The sequence below is a fragment of the Sphaerodactylus townsendi genome, linkage group LG04, assembly GCF_021028975.2.
Source record: "Sphaerodactylus townsendi isolate TG3544 linkage group LG04, MPM_Stown_v2.3, whole genome shotgun sequence".
Taxonomy (NCBI): Eukaryota; Metazoa; Chordata; class Lepidosauria; order Squamata; family Sphaerodactylidae; genus Sphaerodactylus; species Sphaerodactylus townsendi.
Window position 1 is genome coordinate 89,698,877 of NC_059428.1, and position 18,276 is coordinate 89,717,152.

The window sequence follows — 18,276 nt, forward strand, 5'->3', positions numbered from 1 at the left end:
GTTGAACCTCTTGCCCACCAATTACTACACTGTTTCAGATTCAAGGAAATCAGATCCAAATATGTGAATCTTACTCCCCGATTTATTTAGATTACACTACTTGCTGGACGATCCTGATCCTTCTCTCTGTATGATAGTGGCAGACTTTCTCCTGGAAATTACTAAATGCCAGTAGATTTCCCTCCACTTAACATTTATTTCCTGTACTGTATATGTTTTTAATCAGTTTTTTACTATTGTTGTACTTTTGTCTATGCCAATAAAGGCTTGCTTGCTTGCTTGCAAAAAAAAATATTTTTAAGGTGAACTTTTATACCTTCTACTAACTTCCATCTTTTCATGCTCAGAACTTTCTGTAAAATATCTGACTAAAGGAGCTTTGACTCTCAATAGCTTATGCTTCAGCTACCTTCTGAAACTGTCCACATAATAGCAGGGGTTGAAGTGATACTTTCTCAAGGTGCCTGTGTCTATCATGGAAGACTCATTGTCAGTCCTGATGTGGAGAAGCCACCTAACGTAAGTTGCACCTCTGTGTAAATGCTACCCATCTACATGTGTCATGCCCCCTTTTTACTGGAACTGCACACTTATCTAACAGTGATAGTTCTGAATAGTTTTTGCTAATTTAGACAGGATATATACAGTGCTGGGATTCTTTGTCTCAATTTACATTTTATGAAGACATGATAATAATCAGTCAATAGATGTAATAAGTAGCTGTACATGAATAGCTCATCAAATGCTTATTTTTAAGAAGTAGCAACCTGATTGCAAGATGCAGTGGCTTCAAAGCCAGTGAATTTACTTATCTTTCTTTGATCTGAACAAGTCACTCAGATTGCTTTACTTGAGTTGCTTTTTCTGTCTTTTGTTACCTTGCAATCATTTTTTTTAAAAAAATCAGTTCTTTTAGTTTATTTCTATTGTCTTGGCACAGCACACATGGGTGTAGTTTTAAAAGGAACACACCTAGGTACATCTCCCATTAACACTGAAAATAATAACCTAATGATTACTGGCTAATTGTTAATGGGTCTGGAATTTAACAGTTGCCAGCCTTTCAAAGAGCAAAGATTTCAGAACTTCGATTGATAACTTGGAGCTAAAGAAAAAAGTTCAAATCTGAAAAAAAAAAGAAATTTCCTGCAGTGACTTCTATTTTCTATTTCTTGTATTGTGTCAGATAGTGCAGACCCTATTTTAGCTACATAAATGCTATCATTATTTATTATTTCATTTCATTTAGTCTATAATTTAATTTGATTAATTTAAGTTGATTGATTAGTCTGTAATTTAATTTGATTTACTCTTTCGCTCATTCAAGAAATGGAGACCAACAGCGCACATGCCTCCTCCACATACAAGCCTGCGAGATACATTTGTTAAAAATGCGTTAGTGAATTGCTCAAGATCATCCTAAACGTTTTCTGGCAAATAAGGGATTTGATCCCAGGTCAAGATGTAAATGAGTACAATCATATATTGAGAACAAGGTCCATTTCAGATTGCCATTCTAAATCAGGTGTTATCTGTTGTTGGCCCAATTCTGAGGAAAGTGATACAGGGATGGAAGCTTCATACAGCTGATTTCAGTCCATTAACAAGTCAACTTTAAAGTTATCTGAAGTTCTGTGACTATATTAAATGGTGCTGGTCTTCCACCACCACCACAACTCACTTTTTTTGCAGCACATTCTCTTTCAGCTTTTTTTTTAAGGGGGAGGGAGGTTGTTTGTTTTGTTTTGCATTTGAATGGTGGTGATATAGCAATTCAGTGCTACATCATCTCCATTTGGATGCATAGGATTGCTATGGTGCTATAGCTCTGATGTTAGAATATTTAAAAAGCAAAAAAAGAATGTGCTGCAAAAAAAGCTGGAAAAGTGGTCCTTACAGACAATGTAAACAGCACATTGCTACAGAGATGTATCTAGGGAAAATGGAGCCTGGGGCAAAATCTGAGTTTTCTGGGGGACCTCTGGGCTCCATTTTGCCTAGATTTTGCCCCAAATGGGAACCAGATGTAGACAAGCTGCTGCCCACTTGGCAGCCATGCCAAGCTTGACAGCTGTGCCAGAAGGAGGGGAGGGGGTTCTAACAGTCCAGCAGCACCTCCTCTCACTGCAATCCACCTACCTGCCACCCCCTTGGAGGGGAGGGGGTCTGATTTGGGCTGGAGGGGCAAGAGGGGCTTGGAGGGGTAAGAAGGTGCCACACCCCTGCCCGGCGAGGGTCAGCAGCAGCAGGAACAGCAGAAGAAGCAGCATTTGTGAGGAGGTTCATAGTGGCACCCTGCACAAGTTACGCTCTGCTCTGAGCCAGCTGGCAGATTTTATAGGCCCAGAAGAGCAGTGGGGGCATCTTCTCCTCTGGCAAACAAAGGGCCGCCCCCAGACAGTCCCAGTGGGGGGAGGGGGGAGGCAGGTGGCTCTCCCTCAGGCACAGTCAGATGGGGCCACTTGTGTGATGGCTCCCAAGCAAGCAGAGGTGCTGCAGGGGAAGCTCCACCAAGGGTAGCTGCCAGGAGGGGAGAGGCTTGGCTTGGCCCAGTAGGCTGGCACCTCAGTTCTCCACCCCAGTGGGCCTCCCCACAAGCAACCCCAGTGGCCATGGACACTTCTCCAGGGGGATGCTGAGAACATCCTTCCCTGATGGTGGCCCAGTAACAGTCCCACACCGCCACCATCGCTCCCTGGGCGCAGAGGGGTGTTGCCATGTGAACCCAATGCCACTGCATTGCCATGAGTCAGAAGCACAAGGAAGAACTGAAAAATTGGGATAGCAGTTTTCCTAACCAACAGCTGAACTGTAAGATGCAACTGTGACACAAGCAGCTGTGTCTGGAAAATTTTAAAATCAGCAGCCAGGAGCCAAGACGGTTTGCATCTGAAATGACACAAAAAATCCATTAGCAACCAGCTGCTCAAACAGGTTAAAAGGGCAGTTTGAAAGGGTTCCAAGAGTGGATACCCATTTAGTGGTCAGACAAGGATACTGGATACCCAGAATAATTTCAGACATGAGGTTTACTGAGTGACTTTGGATCAGTCATTATCTCTCAGCCTAATATGCTTTAAATGGTAAGTTACTGTAAGGATAAAATGTGAGAAGACCATGAAACTACCCTGAGCTCCTTGAAGCAAGGATATGATAAAATATAATAAAATGGTGTTTCATATCTAAAAAGCTCATAATTTTTCATTATTCTTAATTCTTAAACCTATTCCTTTTGGGTGAGCAGACAGAAAAATGATCAGGTCCAAATGAGAATTGTAGACTTGCATAGTCTTTATGGTGACCATATATAACATCTGGGAAATGGTATTCTGGTACAATTATTATTTCAGTCAATAATGGAATAAACTGTAATTTTATATTAAATGAGGATGTAATTGTAATAAAGGCTATATTATTGCAGTGATCAAGTGGACCAGTTGACAACAATCTAACTGTGCTATTCCTTTAACTTACTGACAACCTGCGATGTGTGCATTGCATTGCGATGGGTTACATCACTGGTCATAACATGATGTAACCCAACGCAGCATGATGTAAACGTCGTGATACATTGGAGATTTTAAAACAGCAATACTCAATATTTATATATAGCATATATATAGCATGAAAAAAATTATGTCTTTTTTTTTACTTTAGTCGTGTTTTAACACACACAAATTTGCTGTATTGAAATGTATTATTATACTAGGTCAGTGGACCTCTAGTAGTTTTTAAAGTTTGTAGCTACAATTTACATTCCACTAAACTTTGAATTTATTCTAGTGGTTAGATATAAGACAAAACTAATACAACATGCATCTTCCATACTAAAAGGACCATCCAGATAATTTTTTCTTACAAAATATCAAAAACTAGTTGCCATATTACTTTACCATCTGGTATGAACCCTCAAAATGAAAATTAATTATTGCTTTCCTTTGCCCCAGAAAAAGAAAATAAGTTTTTCACACAGGGGTGACTTCTTAACATATTACATCTTAATTACTCAGATACATAGTTGTCTAGGACTGAAGCGAAACAGCTCCAGATGACCTTCCGGCCTGGAAGCCAGCCGAGCTTGGTAACCCCCAGCAGCCACACACTGGCAACCCCGACTTACTGAGTGACATTGCTGGCCCAGCTGAGGAGTGGGAATGGGGCCCGGACACCATGAGCGGGACAAGGGGCACCACCACAATGGACCCGGGCCATGTCAGACCTGAGGCAGAGACCCTGGGAGTCTCTGTCGCAAGGATCCGGCTGCCAGCAATCCCAGCCAGGCCCAGCCCACTGGATGATGCCCCAGCCCCAGCCAGCAGGACGGGATGTGGGCTAAGAAGGAGGGGGTGTGGCCTGCAGGGCCCAGGAAGTGACCCACAGCAGCCAAGCCAATTGGGTCTGGGGACTGGGGAGGGATAAAAGGGAGGAAGGGAGGGCAAGTGGGGGTGGCAAGAGAGAGAGGAGAGAGGCGGTTGAGGAGAAAGGTACGAGAGGAGACAGAGGAAAGGAGAAAGAGTGGAGAGAAGCAATGGAGCAGGAGGTGGCGAGAGCTTGGAGGAGGCAGCAAGCCTGAGCCAGAGAAGGGGCCCACCTTGAGGAAGGGACAGGGTAGGCTTAGTGGTCCGCGGAAGAGGGGGCAAGGACGGACCCAACAGTCAGGGGCCTCGCCACCCTGTGGCTGCAACACTTAGCCAAATTAGGACAAACCCCAGCCACCAGAGGGGAGGATGTGTTTGACACTGCCTGAAAGGGATAGAAGGGACAGACCCAGGACTCCTGCTGATGAATGCATATAAATGCAGATAAACTTTATTAGAAACTTAGTAACTTTGGTTGTTGCTTTTACAAAAGGGTGTTTCTTAAGGGATACAAGCCTATACTACAAGACAGAAGCTCAGCATTTGTGTGTATTTGAATCTGAAGGATATGATGAGTTCATTGTGTATTGTGACATACTGATTTCTGTTGTCAAATACAATTGCATTTTATTGACATTTATAAACACTCCTAAAGCAATAAATATAATTTTCACCCTGTGACTGGATGTGATGACCTCCAGACCAGGGGCTGCTTCTGCAAATGGGTGTCTCTTGATTATTCAGCCTCTCCAATAAAAGATAGACGCCAGGAGAATTGTTGTGATTTATTGCTATTCACCTGTCTAATTACAGCGTGAAAGTATGTCTCTCCCTTACTGCTGTCACCTGATTCTGTCAAAGTTTTAGGGCCTGCTCCTAAGATTCCTCTAGCCATTTCACTCTTTGCACAGAATTAGGCAATGTGATAGGTTCCACAGAAGGAATCGGCTGCTTCTCAGGCCAGGAATGCCACTTCCCTGCTCCGTGATATGGACTACTAGTGCCTTCTTGCTTCCAAGTTCCCAGGCCTAACCAGCTTTCTAGTCTCCTACCCAGCAGGTAAATAAGTCCACTTAGCCCTACGGCTTTCCTTATCTTTATCTTTATTAACCTTTAATAGGCATAGATAGATCAAGATTTACATAGACACATTCTGCGGTCTCAAGTATAGTTTAGTAGCAAGGAAATAGTCCACATAACTTGACAGTTGACTTCGAGGGGTTCAAATCACTTCAGATTTTTTTTTAAAAAAAGAAATAGCCAGAGCAAATGACAGTAAATACCCCTACACATCAATGTAAAAATACAATCTAATATAAAATTGCAGTAAAAATAGATCTGTTTAGCTAGTTAAAAGCAAAATAATACAGCAACAGGTATCCTACCATGCTGAACACCAGACAGATTGGAGAAGATACCTATCCTCCACAAGAAGTTCTACGTTTGTTTACCTACGGCTTTCCAGTAGCAGGGGTCCCCCCCCCCCCATTTTTAATGTCTCCTCACACTGCTGGAAAGCTCTCTGAAGGCTGTTGTGGTTTAAGCCATTGGATACAGATTGTATACAGTATTATTGTCATACCATACTACCTACAATACTAGAAAAATATATTTCCTCCTTCTGTTATATAATCAGAACCACCAAGGGGAATCAGGAGTAAGGGACAAAATTTGTGAGACCAAAGTCAGTTGGATTTGGCCCCTGAAGCCAACCTCATGCTGTATCCAGCTGAATGCCTTTCCAAGTACTTTCCTTTTAATTCAGTTCTGACTGCAGTCACTAGGGACACAGGGAAATCTGAGCATATTGAAAGGTACTTTCTGAAAGACTGATTCAAACTTGCCTAAACCCATCAGTTAAACCATAATTGGATCAACACCAGGCAGCATAGCTGATGGCTGTTACAGTAATTTTCAGCCTGCTAACAAGGTCATTGTTTCCAACAGTCCATCCCTCCCTTTTATCCAGGTCAATCAAATTTTGCAAACCTGGCTGTTGATGTATTGCATCAAGATAAAACAACATTTTTTTCTTTCTTTTCCTTAATTTCACTCCCACGCTTCTACACTGGTTCATTTATTTATTTCTCCCTTCATGCCGTCCCTTCTATTTAAGTCTTCATTTCAACTGCTTCTCATCCCTATTTGGCTTGGCAACAGAACATACCTAATCCTACTAAAATAACCTTGTCAATATTTGTTAATAGTTATGAACAGAAGGTGTGTGTGCATGAGTCACCTTTGACTTATGGTGACCATATGAATCAATATTCTGTAGCAGAAGGATGCTTCCCTCCTCTACCCTTAACAAGCATGGTAATGGGATATTAATTTATTTCAGTAGTTGTGTTAGGATATTCCCTGACTTTCTATTTTAGCCATGGAACTCCCACAATCATCCTGAAGCTAATGGTCAATTTTGAGTCTCCTAGCTTTATTGTCTGATGAGTTGTGCCTGCTGTAATGGACTTATGGACAGACAGGCCAGCCTTTTATTACTATAGAGTCATGGTAACAGCAAGCCAAGTAATTTGCTTTTTTTGATATTTGGTTTGGATCAGGGTTATATGGAGAGCGGGTGGAATCTTTGTCCTAGATCCAGTGGTGACTCTTGGCAGCCCTGTATATAACGTAAAATGCTTGGACAATGATTCATTCAAAGGGTAACATTGTTAGGATACATTCATATGACTTACAGAGCTGATATTTGGCACACTTTGGGCCAGAACTCCCTGATTATTAGCAAAACCTGAAAATAGGACATTTGTCTCATTCTCCCTCAAATGAAAGAACATGAAGTGAATTGACAACTCTATACTGTCCTTGCTTCTACAGATTCTTTGAGAACATGGCTTCTATGTTGATGGTTCTTACATTTTTTTCATTGTGTTTCTTTTAGTGTTACAATACAAAGGCCAGGTATGGCTTTTTCAGTTACACCAGCAGCACGACAAATGTCACACACAAAATGAAAAAGTACCTTTTGGAAGTTTCTGCAAAGGTTAAAAAGAATCACCTTTCACCTGGCTCTTTTTTTCTTTTTGAATTGCTTTTTTTGTTGACTACAAATGTCAGAGCAGAGGGAAGAATTAAAGGTCTCAGGGCAAGTTGCATTTGTTACATCTCTATGTCTTGATCAGCATGGCTTAAAGAATACACCTTGAATAGAAAATTTACTGCTGTCAGAAATTTACTGCTGTCAGAAAAGAAGCTTGCAAATGATTTTCTCCTAAAATTACTTCTGTATTTTAACTATATATTGTTGTTGTCAGCCATTTGAAGACAGAACCTGGGGTTATCAGAGAATAAATCTGTTGTCTGCATAATAAATATGGTGTTTGTACCATTGACAAGGCCAGAAGTGGAGCAATTAAGGAAGCTTAGTACTAGTGAGAATCAGGGCTCATATCACACTTTAATGTTGCTTGATGAAAGACCGTAACTGAACAAGAGAGGTATCCAAGAGAGGTACAGGAACTGGAGCAAAGCAAGGCATGGTAGGGAAAATCTGGCTCAAAACAGGGAAGTGGATGTAGGTTAAATAGGTGCTTTAGCTAATATATTTACATTGGTTGTTTCCTTCCTGCTCTCTATAGGCTACCTCCATAGAAAGAAGTCAGTTAAGAGCACCCATTTTTACTGACTTGATCTAGATCATCAGTGAGTTTGGTCCTGAATAAAGGTTTGAATTTAAGGTTCTCACCTCCAAACAAAAGCCACCACTTTTCCTGTGTCATCCTTGTAAAGAGCTCTTTAAAAAGTTCCTCCCTGCCTATTTGGTGGTGCTGTGTTTTGTTCTTGATTATGTATGACAGCCCTCAAATAGCAATTCTGCAAAAAAAAAATGCTTTGGATATATTGTTTGCATCCAGGATGCAGCTGTGAGAAAGTTCCAAAGTTTCAGGGAGCAGGGAATCAGCTGTTTCACTGCAAAATGTATGAACATTTTGAGTATTGCATGGAAGTAAAGACAGCCAGCATTGTTTAAAATATATGAGCAGCATAGAAAAAAAATTGTGACCAAAAATTGAAAAAAAGAAATTATTGTCTTACCCTGTGTTGGTGTATGGCAAATTATTGTCACACCCTGTGTTGGTGTATGGCATTAGAAAACGTTGGATTTAAGAACATAAGAACAAGCCAGCTGGATCAGACCAAAGTCCATCTAGTCCAGCTCTCTGCTACTCGCAGTGGCCCACCAGGTGCCTTTGGGAGCTCACATGCAGGATGTGAAAGCAATGGCCTTCTGCGGCTGTTGCTCCCGATCACCTGGTCTGTTAAGGCATTTGCAATCTCAGCTCAAAGAGGATCAAGATTGGTAGCCATAAATCAACTTCACCTCCATAAATCTGTCCAAGCCCCTTTTAAAGCTATCCAGGTTAGTGGCCATCACCACCTCCTGTGGCAGCATATTCCAAACACCAATCACACGTTGCGTGAAGAAGTGTTTCCTTTTATTAGTCCTAATTCTTCCCCCCAGCATTTTCAATGAATGCCCTCAGGTTCTAGTATTGTGAGAAAGAGAGAAAAAATTCTCTCTCTCAACATTTTCTACCCCATGCATAATTTTATAGACTTCAATCATATCCCCCTCAGCCGTCTCCTCTCCAAACTAAAGAGTCCCAAACGCTGCAGCCTCTCCTCATAGGGAAGGTGCTCCATTCCCTCAATCATCCTTGTTGCCCTTCTCTGCACTTTTTCTATCTCCTCAATATCCTTCTTGAGATGCGGCGACCAGAATTGGACACAGTACTCCAAGTGCGGTCACACCACTGCTTTATATAAGGGCATGACAATCTTTGCAGTTTTATTCTCAATTCCTTTCCTAATGATCCCCAGCATAGAGTTTGCCTTTTTCACAGCTGCCATGCATTGAGTTGACATTCCCATGGAACTATCAACTAAGACGCCCAAATCCCTTTCCTGGTCTGTGACTGATAGCACTGACCCCTGTAGCGTGTATGTGAAGTTTGGATTTTTTGCCCCTATGTGCATCACTTTGCATTTTGCTACATTGAACTGCATTTGCCATTTCTGGGCCCACTCACCTAATTTATCAAGGTCCGCTTGGAGCTCTTCGCAATTCTTTGCGGTTCTCACCACACTACATAATTTGGTATTATCTGCAAACTTGGCCACCACGCTACCCACCCCTACTTCCAGGTCATTTATGAATAGGTTAAAGAGCACTGGTCCCAAAACGGATCCCTGGGGGACACATCTCCCCACTCCCTACATCTCTCCATTGTGAGAACTTCCCATTTGCACCCACTCTTTGCTTCCTGTTTTTTAACCAGATTTGTACATCTGTCAGGAGTGCTTTGATTATGTGTTCCTGCATTGCAGTGGGTTATTGATGGCCCTTGTGGTCTCTTCCAACTTTATGATTCTATGATTCTAGAGTTCCACTTTTAATAATGAAGCCATACATGCTTCATACACTGAAGATTCTTTAGATTGTGGCCCTGAAGTTTTGTTAATTTTTTCAAACTGCAAGTTTATCATGGGCATTTTTGCTGCTTCTATCCCATGTTCAATTAGATGAAGACACATGTGTGTGCATATTTTAAGTGAAATAATTGATTATGGCAAAATATTCATATGAGGAAAGTAGGAGCTCACACTTTATACCTTCACCCAATGACACCGGAAAGATCACATCAATTTTTAGGGGATGATTACTCCCAATCTGAGTTCATGCTTTTGCAAGTGCAAAGCAGTAAGGATGTGAATGAATTTTTACCCTGTTATCCCTTTCTCCTATATCTGCCTTTTAAGCATGCAAAGAAAGGACTGGATACTTCCCATAACACATTCTGTACACATAGAATTGTGTGAAATTATAAGTGTAATAAGTGTAAAAATGTTTATAAATGTTAAATAATTAAGTGTAACATCTGTGTGATTTCTTTCTTAACTGTGTCTTACTGACATGGTAAGTAATATATTTTGTATTATTATGATGTGGATTATGAATCCATAATCAGGTCTGTGTTTTGACACTGGTTTTTATGTGTTTTATGTTTATTAAAATCTAAAATGTTTTATGTTTACTTGCATTATGCGTTGATAATAAGCATTCTAATTGATTTGTGATTATTACTGTGATTTTCCAGGATCCAAGGATTTTCAGGATCCAAGTTTGGGCCAAAGGTGCCAAATACCTTTGTAGATGTACAGTGACATTTTTAACTTTTTTATCTCTGAATGAGTAAATAAACATATATCAGGTCACAAATGGTTTTTGAAACTTGCATCATTTTTAAAAAGGGGTAATCTGTTGATTGAGAACCACAGGTTTCCATTGGATGCAGGGAAATAGTTATGCGGAGCTTTGACTCCAAGCAACAGATCTGTTCTAAAAATGGCATGGCTTATACAGCTCAATTTTTTTTAATCTACGGGCACTAGTTCTGCTCTTAAGAATCCGTTTTAGTGATATTGTACTATAATAGTGCAACAAAGATTTTGAGTTTTACAGAATTATGTGTTTACAGTTGTATTTTTCTTATAAATTTTGAATGCAAAGTAAGCAATAACTCTTGATCAACTTAATTGTGACAACTCAACATATAATTTTTCCTATTTGTATTTTCTAATTTATTTTTAGAGTTTATGTTAGTGTGAAGTTTGTATCCTTTTTTTCCAATTCAGATTTTGGCTTTTTGTGTTGAATTTTTCTTTTTCCAATTTTTGGCTAATTTTTTCTTTACATTTTTGAGAACCTGCTGTTTTTGAATTCTCTTTTTTCCCTTTATTCTCCTGCTCACTCTGACCCCAGGAGCCAACACAAAGAAAAGCGCAGATGATATAACCAGTAATGATCGTGGGGAAGATGAAGGTATTTTTTGTTTTGTTCCAAAGCTCAACCCTGATATGCATGAATATGAACTTTTCCCCTTTATTTAATCACACACATTTCAGTGTGTTACTTTATTTTCTTCTTATCTGGAATCAACTTTCCTTTTTCCTCCATTTTTAAGACACAAATTAGCATTTAGATGACTGCAATTTCCTTTTGAGATGTGTACAGGTTATCTGTAAATATGTGTGAAGTGAGTAACATAAATATTATTTACAACCAGATGCTTCCCTATACCCCCCCTTCCCAATTTTTGTCTTGGAAGAGAAAATGGATCTTGAAACCTTGCATGTCTCTCTCTTCCTTTATCCCTTTTAGTACATTCTGTAAATTCACCTTCACATTATTTCCTTTTTTCTCTTCCCCAATGTGTACTGTATAGTGGATGCAATTGCCTCATTTGCTGTTTCTCTTTTTCTGTCTTCAGTATGGGATATTTCAAGAGGATTAGAAGCAACCTGCTCAGTTTGTTTTTATTCTGTACAACATTCTCATTTTACTTATACTGGAGATAAACTGCCCTTATTTTGCAGTTGCTCCTATTTCACTTCCAGGAATGTATAGAAATGACCGCCCAGTTGGTTTAACTTGTCTGGTTGCACCCACACGTTATTAATTAATATGTAGTCACTGCATATAACATTTTTTGTTTCCTGTGAGGTCAAAAAAATTGTGAATGATCCAGAGGCATTCCTCCCATTGGGCAAAGTGGGCAGTTGCCCAGGGCGCCGCCTTGTGTGGTGGCGCAAAAATTGCAGGTTCATTTGTGGGATTTTTTGTATTTTCAGTGTTTTTCCATTTTTGGCCTGCAGGGGGCACAGTTTTTAGGCTAGCAGCACCAAAATTTCAGGGATTTTTCAGGAGACTCTCCTGATGTTATCATCCAGGCTTGGTGAGGTTTGGTTTAGGTAGCCCAAAGTTATGGACTCCCAAAGGGAGTGCCCCCATCCCCCATTGTTTCCAATGGGAGCTAATAGGAGATGGGGGCTACACCTTTGAGGGTCCATAACTTTGGACCCCCTGAACCAAACTTCACCAAACCTGGTTGGCATCATCAGTAGGGTCTCACAAAGATACTCTGAAATTTTGATGCTGCTATCTTAATGATTACACCTCTGACAGCAGGCACCCCCTAAATTTCCCCAGATTTTCTTTTTAAATCCACCCCCTTCCTGCCAATGCTTGTTTTCTTCCTTTCCTTTATTCTCTCATTGCCTAATAAAGGTTATCATCATCATCATCATCATCATCATCATCATCATCATCATCATCATCATCATCATCATCATCATCATCATTATTATTATTATTATTATTATTATTATTATTATTAAATCCACCCCCTTTGGCATGGATTTAAAGGGAGAATCTGAGGTCCCCATTTGAAACATTGAAAGTGATGCTGTTTCAGGTGGGGGATAATCTACCCCAAAATAGCATCATTTTCAATGTTATTTAAACTGGGGACCCCAGATTCTCCCTTTAAGGTGGATTTAAAAGGAGAATCTGGGCTCCCTAGTTTAAACACCATTGAAAATAATGTCGTTTTGGGGTGGATTCCAACATCGCTTGTTTAAACTAGGGAGCCCAGAGTCTCCTTTTAAAACCACCTTAAAGAGAGAATCTTGGGTCCCCAGTTTAAATAACATTGAAAGTGATGCTGTTTCCCCCCATTGGGGGGACTGGATACAACACCATAAAATGTTTTCATAGCAGTAATAAAACATTTTGAAAGCATTTTGAAAATGTTTTCAAAAAAAATTCTGCTGTGTTCAGATTTGTGAGTTGGGGCATGTTCTATATGTGATGGTGACTTCCAAACAACCTGTTAGAAAGAATCTTTGTGTGGTCACGGTGGGGGAGGGTGGCCGCCCATGGGGGGCATCAAACTCAGGTTTTACCCAGGGATCCAGTTTGCCTAGGTATGCCACTGGAATGATCACTGTAGCACAGTATCCACTGATATGTGGTCATAGCCTTTGTACGTATATTTATTTAACACATCCACAAGAACAAAAGCTCTGGGATATCATTCACTTGAGTGCCATGTAGGTGGAAGTTTTTATCAAAATCTGGAAAGTGTTGTAGGAGCCACAATAGAGGTAGCAACAATCATTTCACCCCAGGTAGGTGTACAGAGAATCTCATTGTTCCTATTCCATATTTGATGCTTGTTGTCAAGTGCAACAAACTCAGAACTTTCCCCATATCTAAAGTTAACACCAGAAGGCAAATATCTTGATATTATTGTATAAAAATATTTCTCTTTTTGATGTAAGTCACAAATTAGCTATATCAATAAATGACAAGACACCATTTTTTAAAATTACAGCTAGTCTGCAGTTTTTTTTCATTTCCAATGAAGAGGTTCTCACCCACAAAGTCTCACTGTTTCACCATATTTAATAACTGTTGTAGTGACAGTCCACTAGTGTTGCCAACTGCCAGGAAGAATGGATGTCCCATTACTTTAGTAAAGGCTTAATGGGATATTACCTACCTCTATCAGAGGCGGAGCTACCAGGGGAAGGGGGTGAGCATTTCACAGGGTGTGTGCCTGTGTGAGTGGAAAATCACTCCCACCCCCCCGTGGTGCCCCCTCCCACTCCCTGTGACACCCCCCCCTGCCCACACACACACTTACCTTTGTGAAACAGTGCAGGCTGGAGTGCCTGTTCCCTTCAGGCTGAAAACAGCCTGGTTGGAACTTCACTTCCCAGGAGACCTTGTGAGCCCCTGGGTCTCCTGGGAAGTGTTGTTCCCACCCATCGTTCCCATTTTCGGCCTGAAGGGAATAGGCCACTTCTCCAGCCTGCACCGAGGTAAGGGGGGCAGGGGGCATGGTGCCATGGGGGCGGGGAGGAAAACACAGAGTGCTCACCGGGCGCACTCTGGCCCAGCTACACCTCTGACCTCTGTGCCATGAAAAGTGTCATTTCCATCTATTAAGCCTCTAACAGCCCCATCCAAAGTAGAGACACTGCACCAGTGGTACACCACCCTGAAGCCTCCAAGAGTGCTTTCTGGTGGTGTGGAGAGCAAGAAACAGCTCTGAAAACACCCCCGCTGCTGGAAAGCTCCTTATGGCATCAGGACGTATGTTACCAAAATGGTGGCATAATTCCAAGGAAGCCACTATTCCAGCTCTCAGTCATTGTCTCTATAAGAACTCCCCTCCCTCTCCCCATTCTGGGTTCCAATCAGGATGTCAGCACAGCCCTACCACAGGCTGGACTTCTGGGTTTTGCAGTGTGGGGTGAGGGACATGCAACCACTGGTGCATCTGCCACCTCCACTGGGGTAAGTGCCACACCACTTCCTAATGTCCTTTCCCCCATACCCCCCACCCCCACCCCATTGTATAGGACTGAAGGTCTATTGGCAAGCCTACTTCAGCTTCAATTTTTTCTTGTTTCTAATGTTTTATGTACTGTGATAATTTATCACTGTATGCTAACCTTTTTCTTGCAGCACAGGTTTCTTGCTTTCTTTTCACCAACATTTGTCACTATATCAAGTACCCCTGTAATATCTATTAAGATTGGGGCCCAGCAGAGTCACAGAAAACAGGAGCTTGGGTTTAGGAAAACCAGCCATTTGATCTATCTGCCAAATGAACTGCCAAATGAACTCATAAAACCTAATTGATAAGAGAGGACAGAGAAATGTGGATTAACTCATTGGCAGAGAGGGCCTCATTGGCAGAGAGCTCAGCAGCTCCCACAAGGAGCAGGATTCCTAACTCTGGATTGGGGAGATTTCACCTAAGTAGGCAGAAGTTTTAAAAGGTGAACACTTCCTTTGTTCTGGGTTCAAACACTTCACACAGATGTAGTGACTGGTGGGCCTCATCTTACTCCGTAATAGCTCAGCAATGGTGATGGAGATATGTTTTCTCCATCTAAGGTAACTGTCTTGTAATGCAGCTTATTTAGACTGATGTTTCATTATATATTCTTAGATTTGTATTCTCCTCATAGCTATTTTCTATGAAGGCTGCTCATTCATGCTAAGAACATATACATAGGAAGGATGGGGAGCTAAAGAAGTTGGCAGCTGTGCCCTTTGTACTAACTCAGAGGCAGTCTTACCCAGGTGCCCCAAGGTGCTGGTTACTTGAGAGGCTTGGTTTTATATCTTGGGTTGGTGGTAGGGCTGATCATTCAATAAATTTGAATGGCATCTTCCCCGCACCCCCAGCCAAAAAACCCCCCAGCCTATTGAACTGCAAAAAAGTTAAATACATGTTGACTGTGGAGTGGGGGGACTTTCCTGGCTTTCTGTGGGGTTGGGAGATTCCCAATCCTGCAGGAAGTCCTCCCTTCATGCTTGTGAAGCCAGTTCCCATTTTGCAAGCAGGAAGGGGACCAGCAGAGCTGTTTGCAAAGATCAGGAATCCTAATTTCTTGTTGCTTGTGAAGTCAATTCCAGCTTCAAAAGAGAGGGGGGGCGGCAGCAGGGCTGCCTGAAAAGATCCAGAACCCCAATCTCTGCAGGGAAATGTCCCCCACCCTTGATTGCTAAAGACAGTTCCAACTTTACAAGTGGAGAGGAGTTCTGAATACAGGAGTCAGATCAGCTATCCCTGTATTCAGCTGTATGGGGCTTGTATTTTTCGGTTTTGGCTTTAAAAACCTGAATTTTTGTGGGAAAGCATTGCTGTGGGCTTGCTGGCCATACTCAGCAAGCCTCTCAGGAGGCCTCAAGGCTAGATCATGGCTGGGCCATCCACAGTAGCCACACAATTACCACCACCCTCTCAGAATTTCATTGCCAATCACCATTTTTGCCAGAACTTCAGAGTTGCTATGACTTTTGTGACCTTTCCAACTTTGCATACAGCATTGAAGAGTACTTTTATCCTATAATTGCAAATGCCTTTCTATGAATTTCTCCACTGCTGCAGCATTTCCACATGTAGAAAATAGATCATTACTCTAATTTCAAAACATAGAACTCCATGCAGTGTTTATGGCCATACATTTATTTTATTGGAGTACCTTTTTGGTCCCCTCCTCTGATCTACCCAAATAACCAGCTGGCAAGTTCTACAGATCTCCGTACTTCTTTTCTGCTTAATAATCAGAACAGAACATGATGTTTAGCTAGATAACAAAGAGGTGATATATTGTTAACTAATATCTGGAGCTTTAATATGATCGTTACTAGAAATTTTTTCCCAGTTACCATGCTGGTGTTTTGATAACTGACCCAATATCTAAACATGAAACTTTTTAAAGGACTCGGGTTGTTTTTAGAGACAAATTCTGTTTAATATGATCCATTCATAAGCAGGCAAATGCTCTAGAACATATATGTGCATTTTTGTTTTTACTTTCCATTTGATGCATAACTCCCCCTCTTCAGATGCCTATAGAATTGAACCCCACCATTTTTTTTAGATATTATAACATATATACATATATATAAGTTTTAGAGTAAGGTAGCTTTGGGATGGGGATGGGAGAAAAGTTCCCAAGAGATACCCAGGTAGCAGGCAGTTTAATAGAAGGTAGCAGATAAAAAATTCTGGAGGCTATTTCTTCCTCTTTCCTGCCTCCTCCTCTCCCACCCTAAAGAGAGGAACGCTAGTGACCTGTACACCATTTGCTCTAGATGCTGAAAGGATTGGATTTATATTCAAAATCTTCAGTTTCATCATGTCTAATATAGTGTATCAACATTTTAAGCTACTATACTATAGTAACTTCTGCATGTTGCAGATGAACAGACATACCTTGACTGATACCATTTTGTTTATTTTAATTATCTCCAGAAAATATTTTTTACGTTGTAAATTTTCTAATTAAATTTTTGTGAATCATTTTTTCTAAAGCTTTTCTATAGTCCAGCTAACACACCGGATTCCTGTGCTTTTCCTCAGCATCATTCTGAGGAACACAGCGTCAGTAAGAACACTGAAAATAACCATAGTCAACATGTACACTTTACTCCGCAACTGAGATTTTGTAATAAGAAACACCATTTTGCCATTTTCTCACCTCTTCTAGCAGAGGCTGTCAAGAGCTGCGGCTAGTGGATAAAAATTTGATGAACTGAAAAATTGCTTATTTTTTAAAAATACTTTTATTACTTTCTTGTGTTTTCCTTACTTGTACTTTTTTCAGATATACATGATCAGAACAACAAGAAGCCAGTGATGGTCTACATCCACGGGGGATCTTACATGGAAGGAACAGGGAACATGGTTGATGGCAGCATCCTTGCAAGTTATGGAAATGTCATTGTTATAACCATCAACTACAGGCTAGGAGTTCTAGGTAAGTGTTTTTTTTTTCTTTCTTGAATCAATATTATTTCTGATTTTTTAAACTAAATTATTTAATCTGCGTGAAGACTATTCAATTATGGTTTCTTTCTAGACATTATGTGGCAACAGTGTGGTATTGTAGACTAGATAAGTGCCTTCAAAGGCTGGGATTCCTATTTGATGTGTGTGTTTCATATTGAATGGTGTCTATTAAAAACAGTGAGAATTCTTTACAGTCAATTTTTGCTTTATTTGTTATTGTTAGAGTTGTGGTGTGATTATTTAGATAATTTTTCTCACCTTGATTGTGATTGCTAGGTATTGGTTACAAGTTTCCTTCTAAGTTGTGATTTAAATAACAGTGGAAGTAACATGGTGATGGTGGTAGTATTAAACAGATGGTGGTAGTAGAAAGTGTCATCAAGTTGCTATTCATTTACAGCAACCGTTTTCAAGGCAAGAGACAAACAGAGGTGGTTTGCCACTGCCTGCTTGTGCATAGCAACTCTGTGATTCTTTGCTGGTTTCCCAGGCCAGATTGACCCTCAGCTTCTGTGAACTGATGAGATTGGGCCAGACCAGGCCATCTAGGTCATGGTGGGTGTAAAGGTTGCACAAGAACACTTTTATATGAAATAAATTCCAAATGAAGCTGAAATATAATTGAAAACAATTTACAAAAAAAAGAAATTATGTGTGACAGAAGTCATATCAAATTAAGTAAGGTTACATCCTGCTAGTTTTTTTTTCACTCAGATCGATTCTGCACAGCAAATGTATGATGG

The 18,276-nt window shown here is 40.7% G+C and overlaps 1 protein-coding gene across 4 annotated transcripts in view; it reads left to right on the plus strand.

The window, feature by feature from the left end:
• Positions 1-18,276, plus strand: part of NLGN4X (neuroligin 4 X-linked) — a 230,689-nt gene that overhangs the window by 106,958 nt on the left and 105,455 nt on the right. For 3 of the 4 annotated variants that reach the window (XM_048492428.1, XM_048492427.1, XM_048492429.1), the window contains exons 3-4: positions 11,140-11,199; positions 17,349-17,501. In XM_048492428.1, coding sequence (XP_048348385.1) covers positions 11,140-11,199; positions 17,349-17,501 — 213 coding nt within the window. The remainder of the gene's footprint in view (positions 1-11,139; positions 11,200-17,348; positions 17,502-18,276) is intronic. The other variant, XM_048492430.1, reaches the window with a different exon arrangement.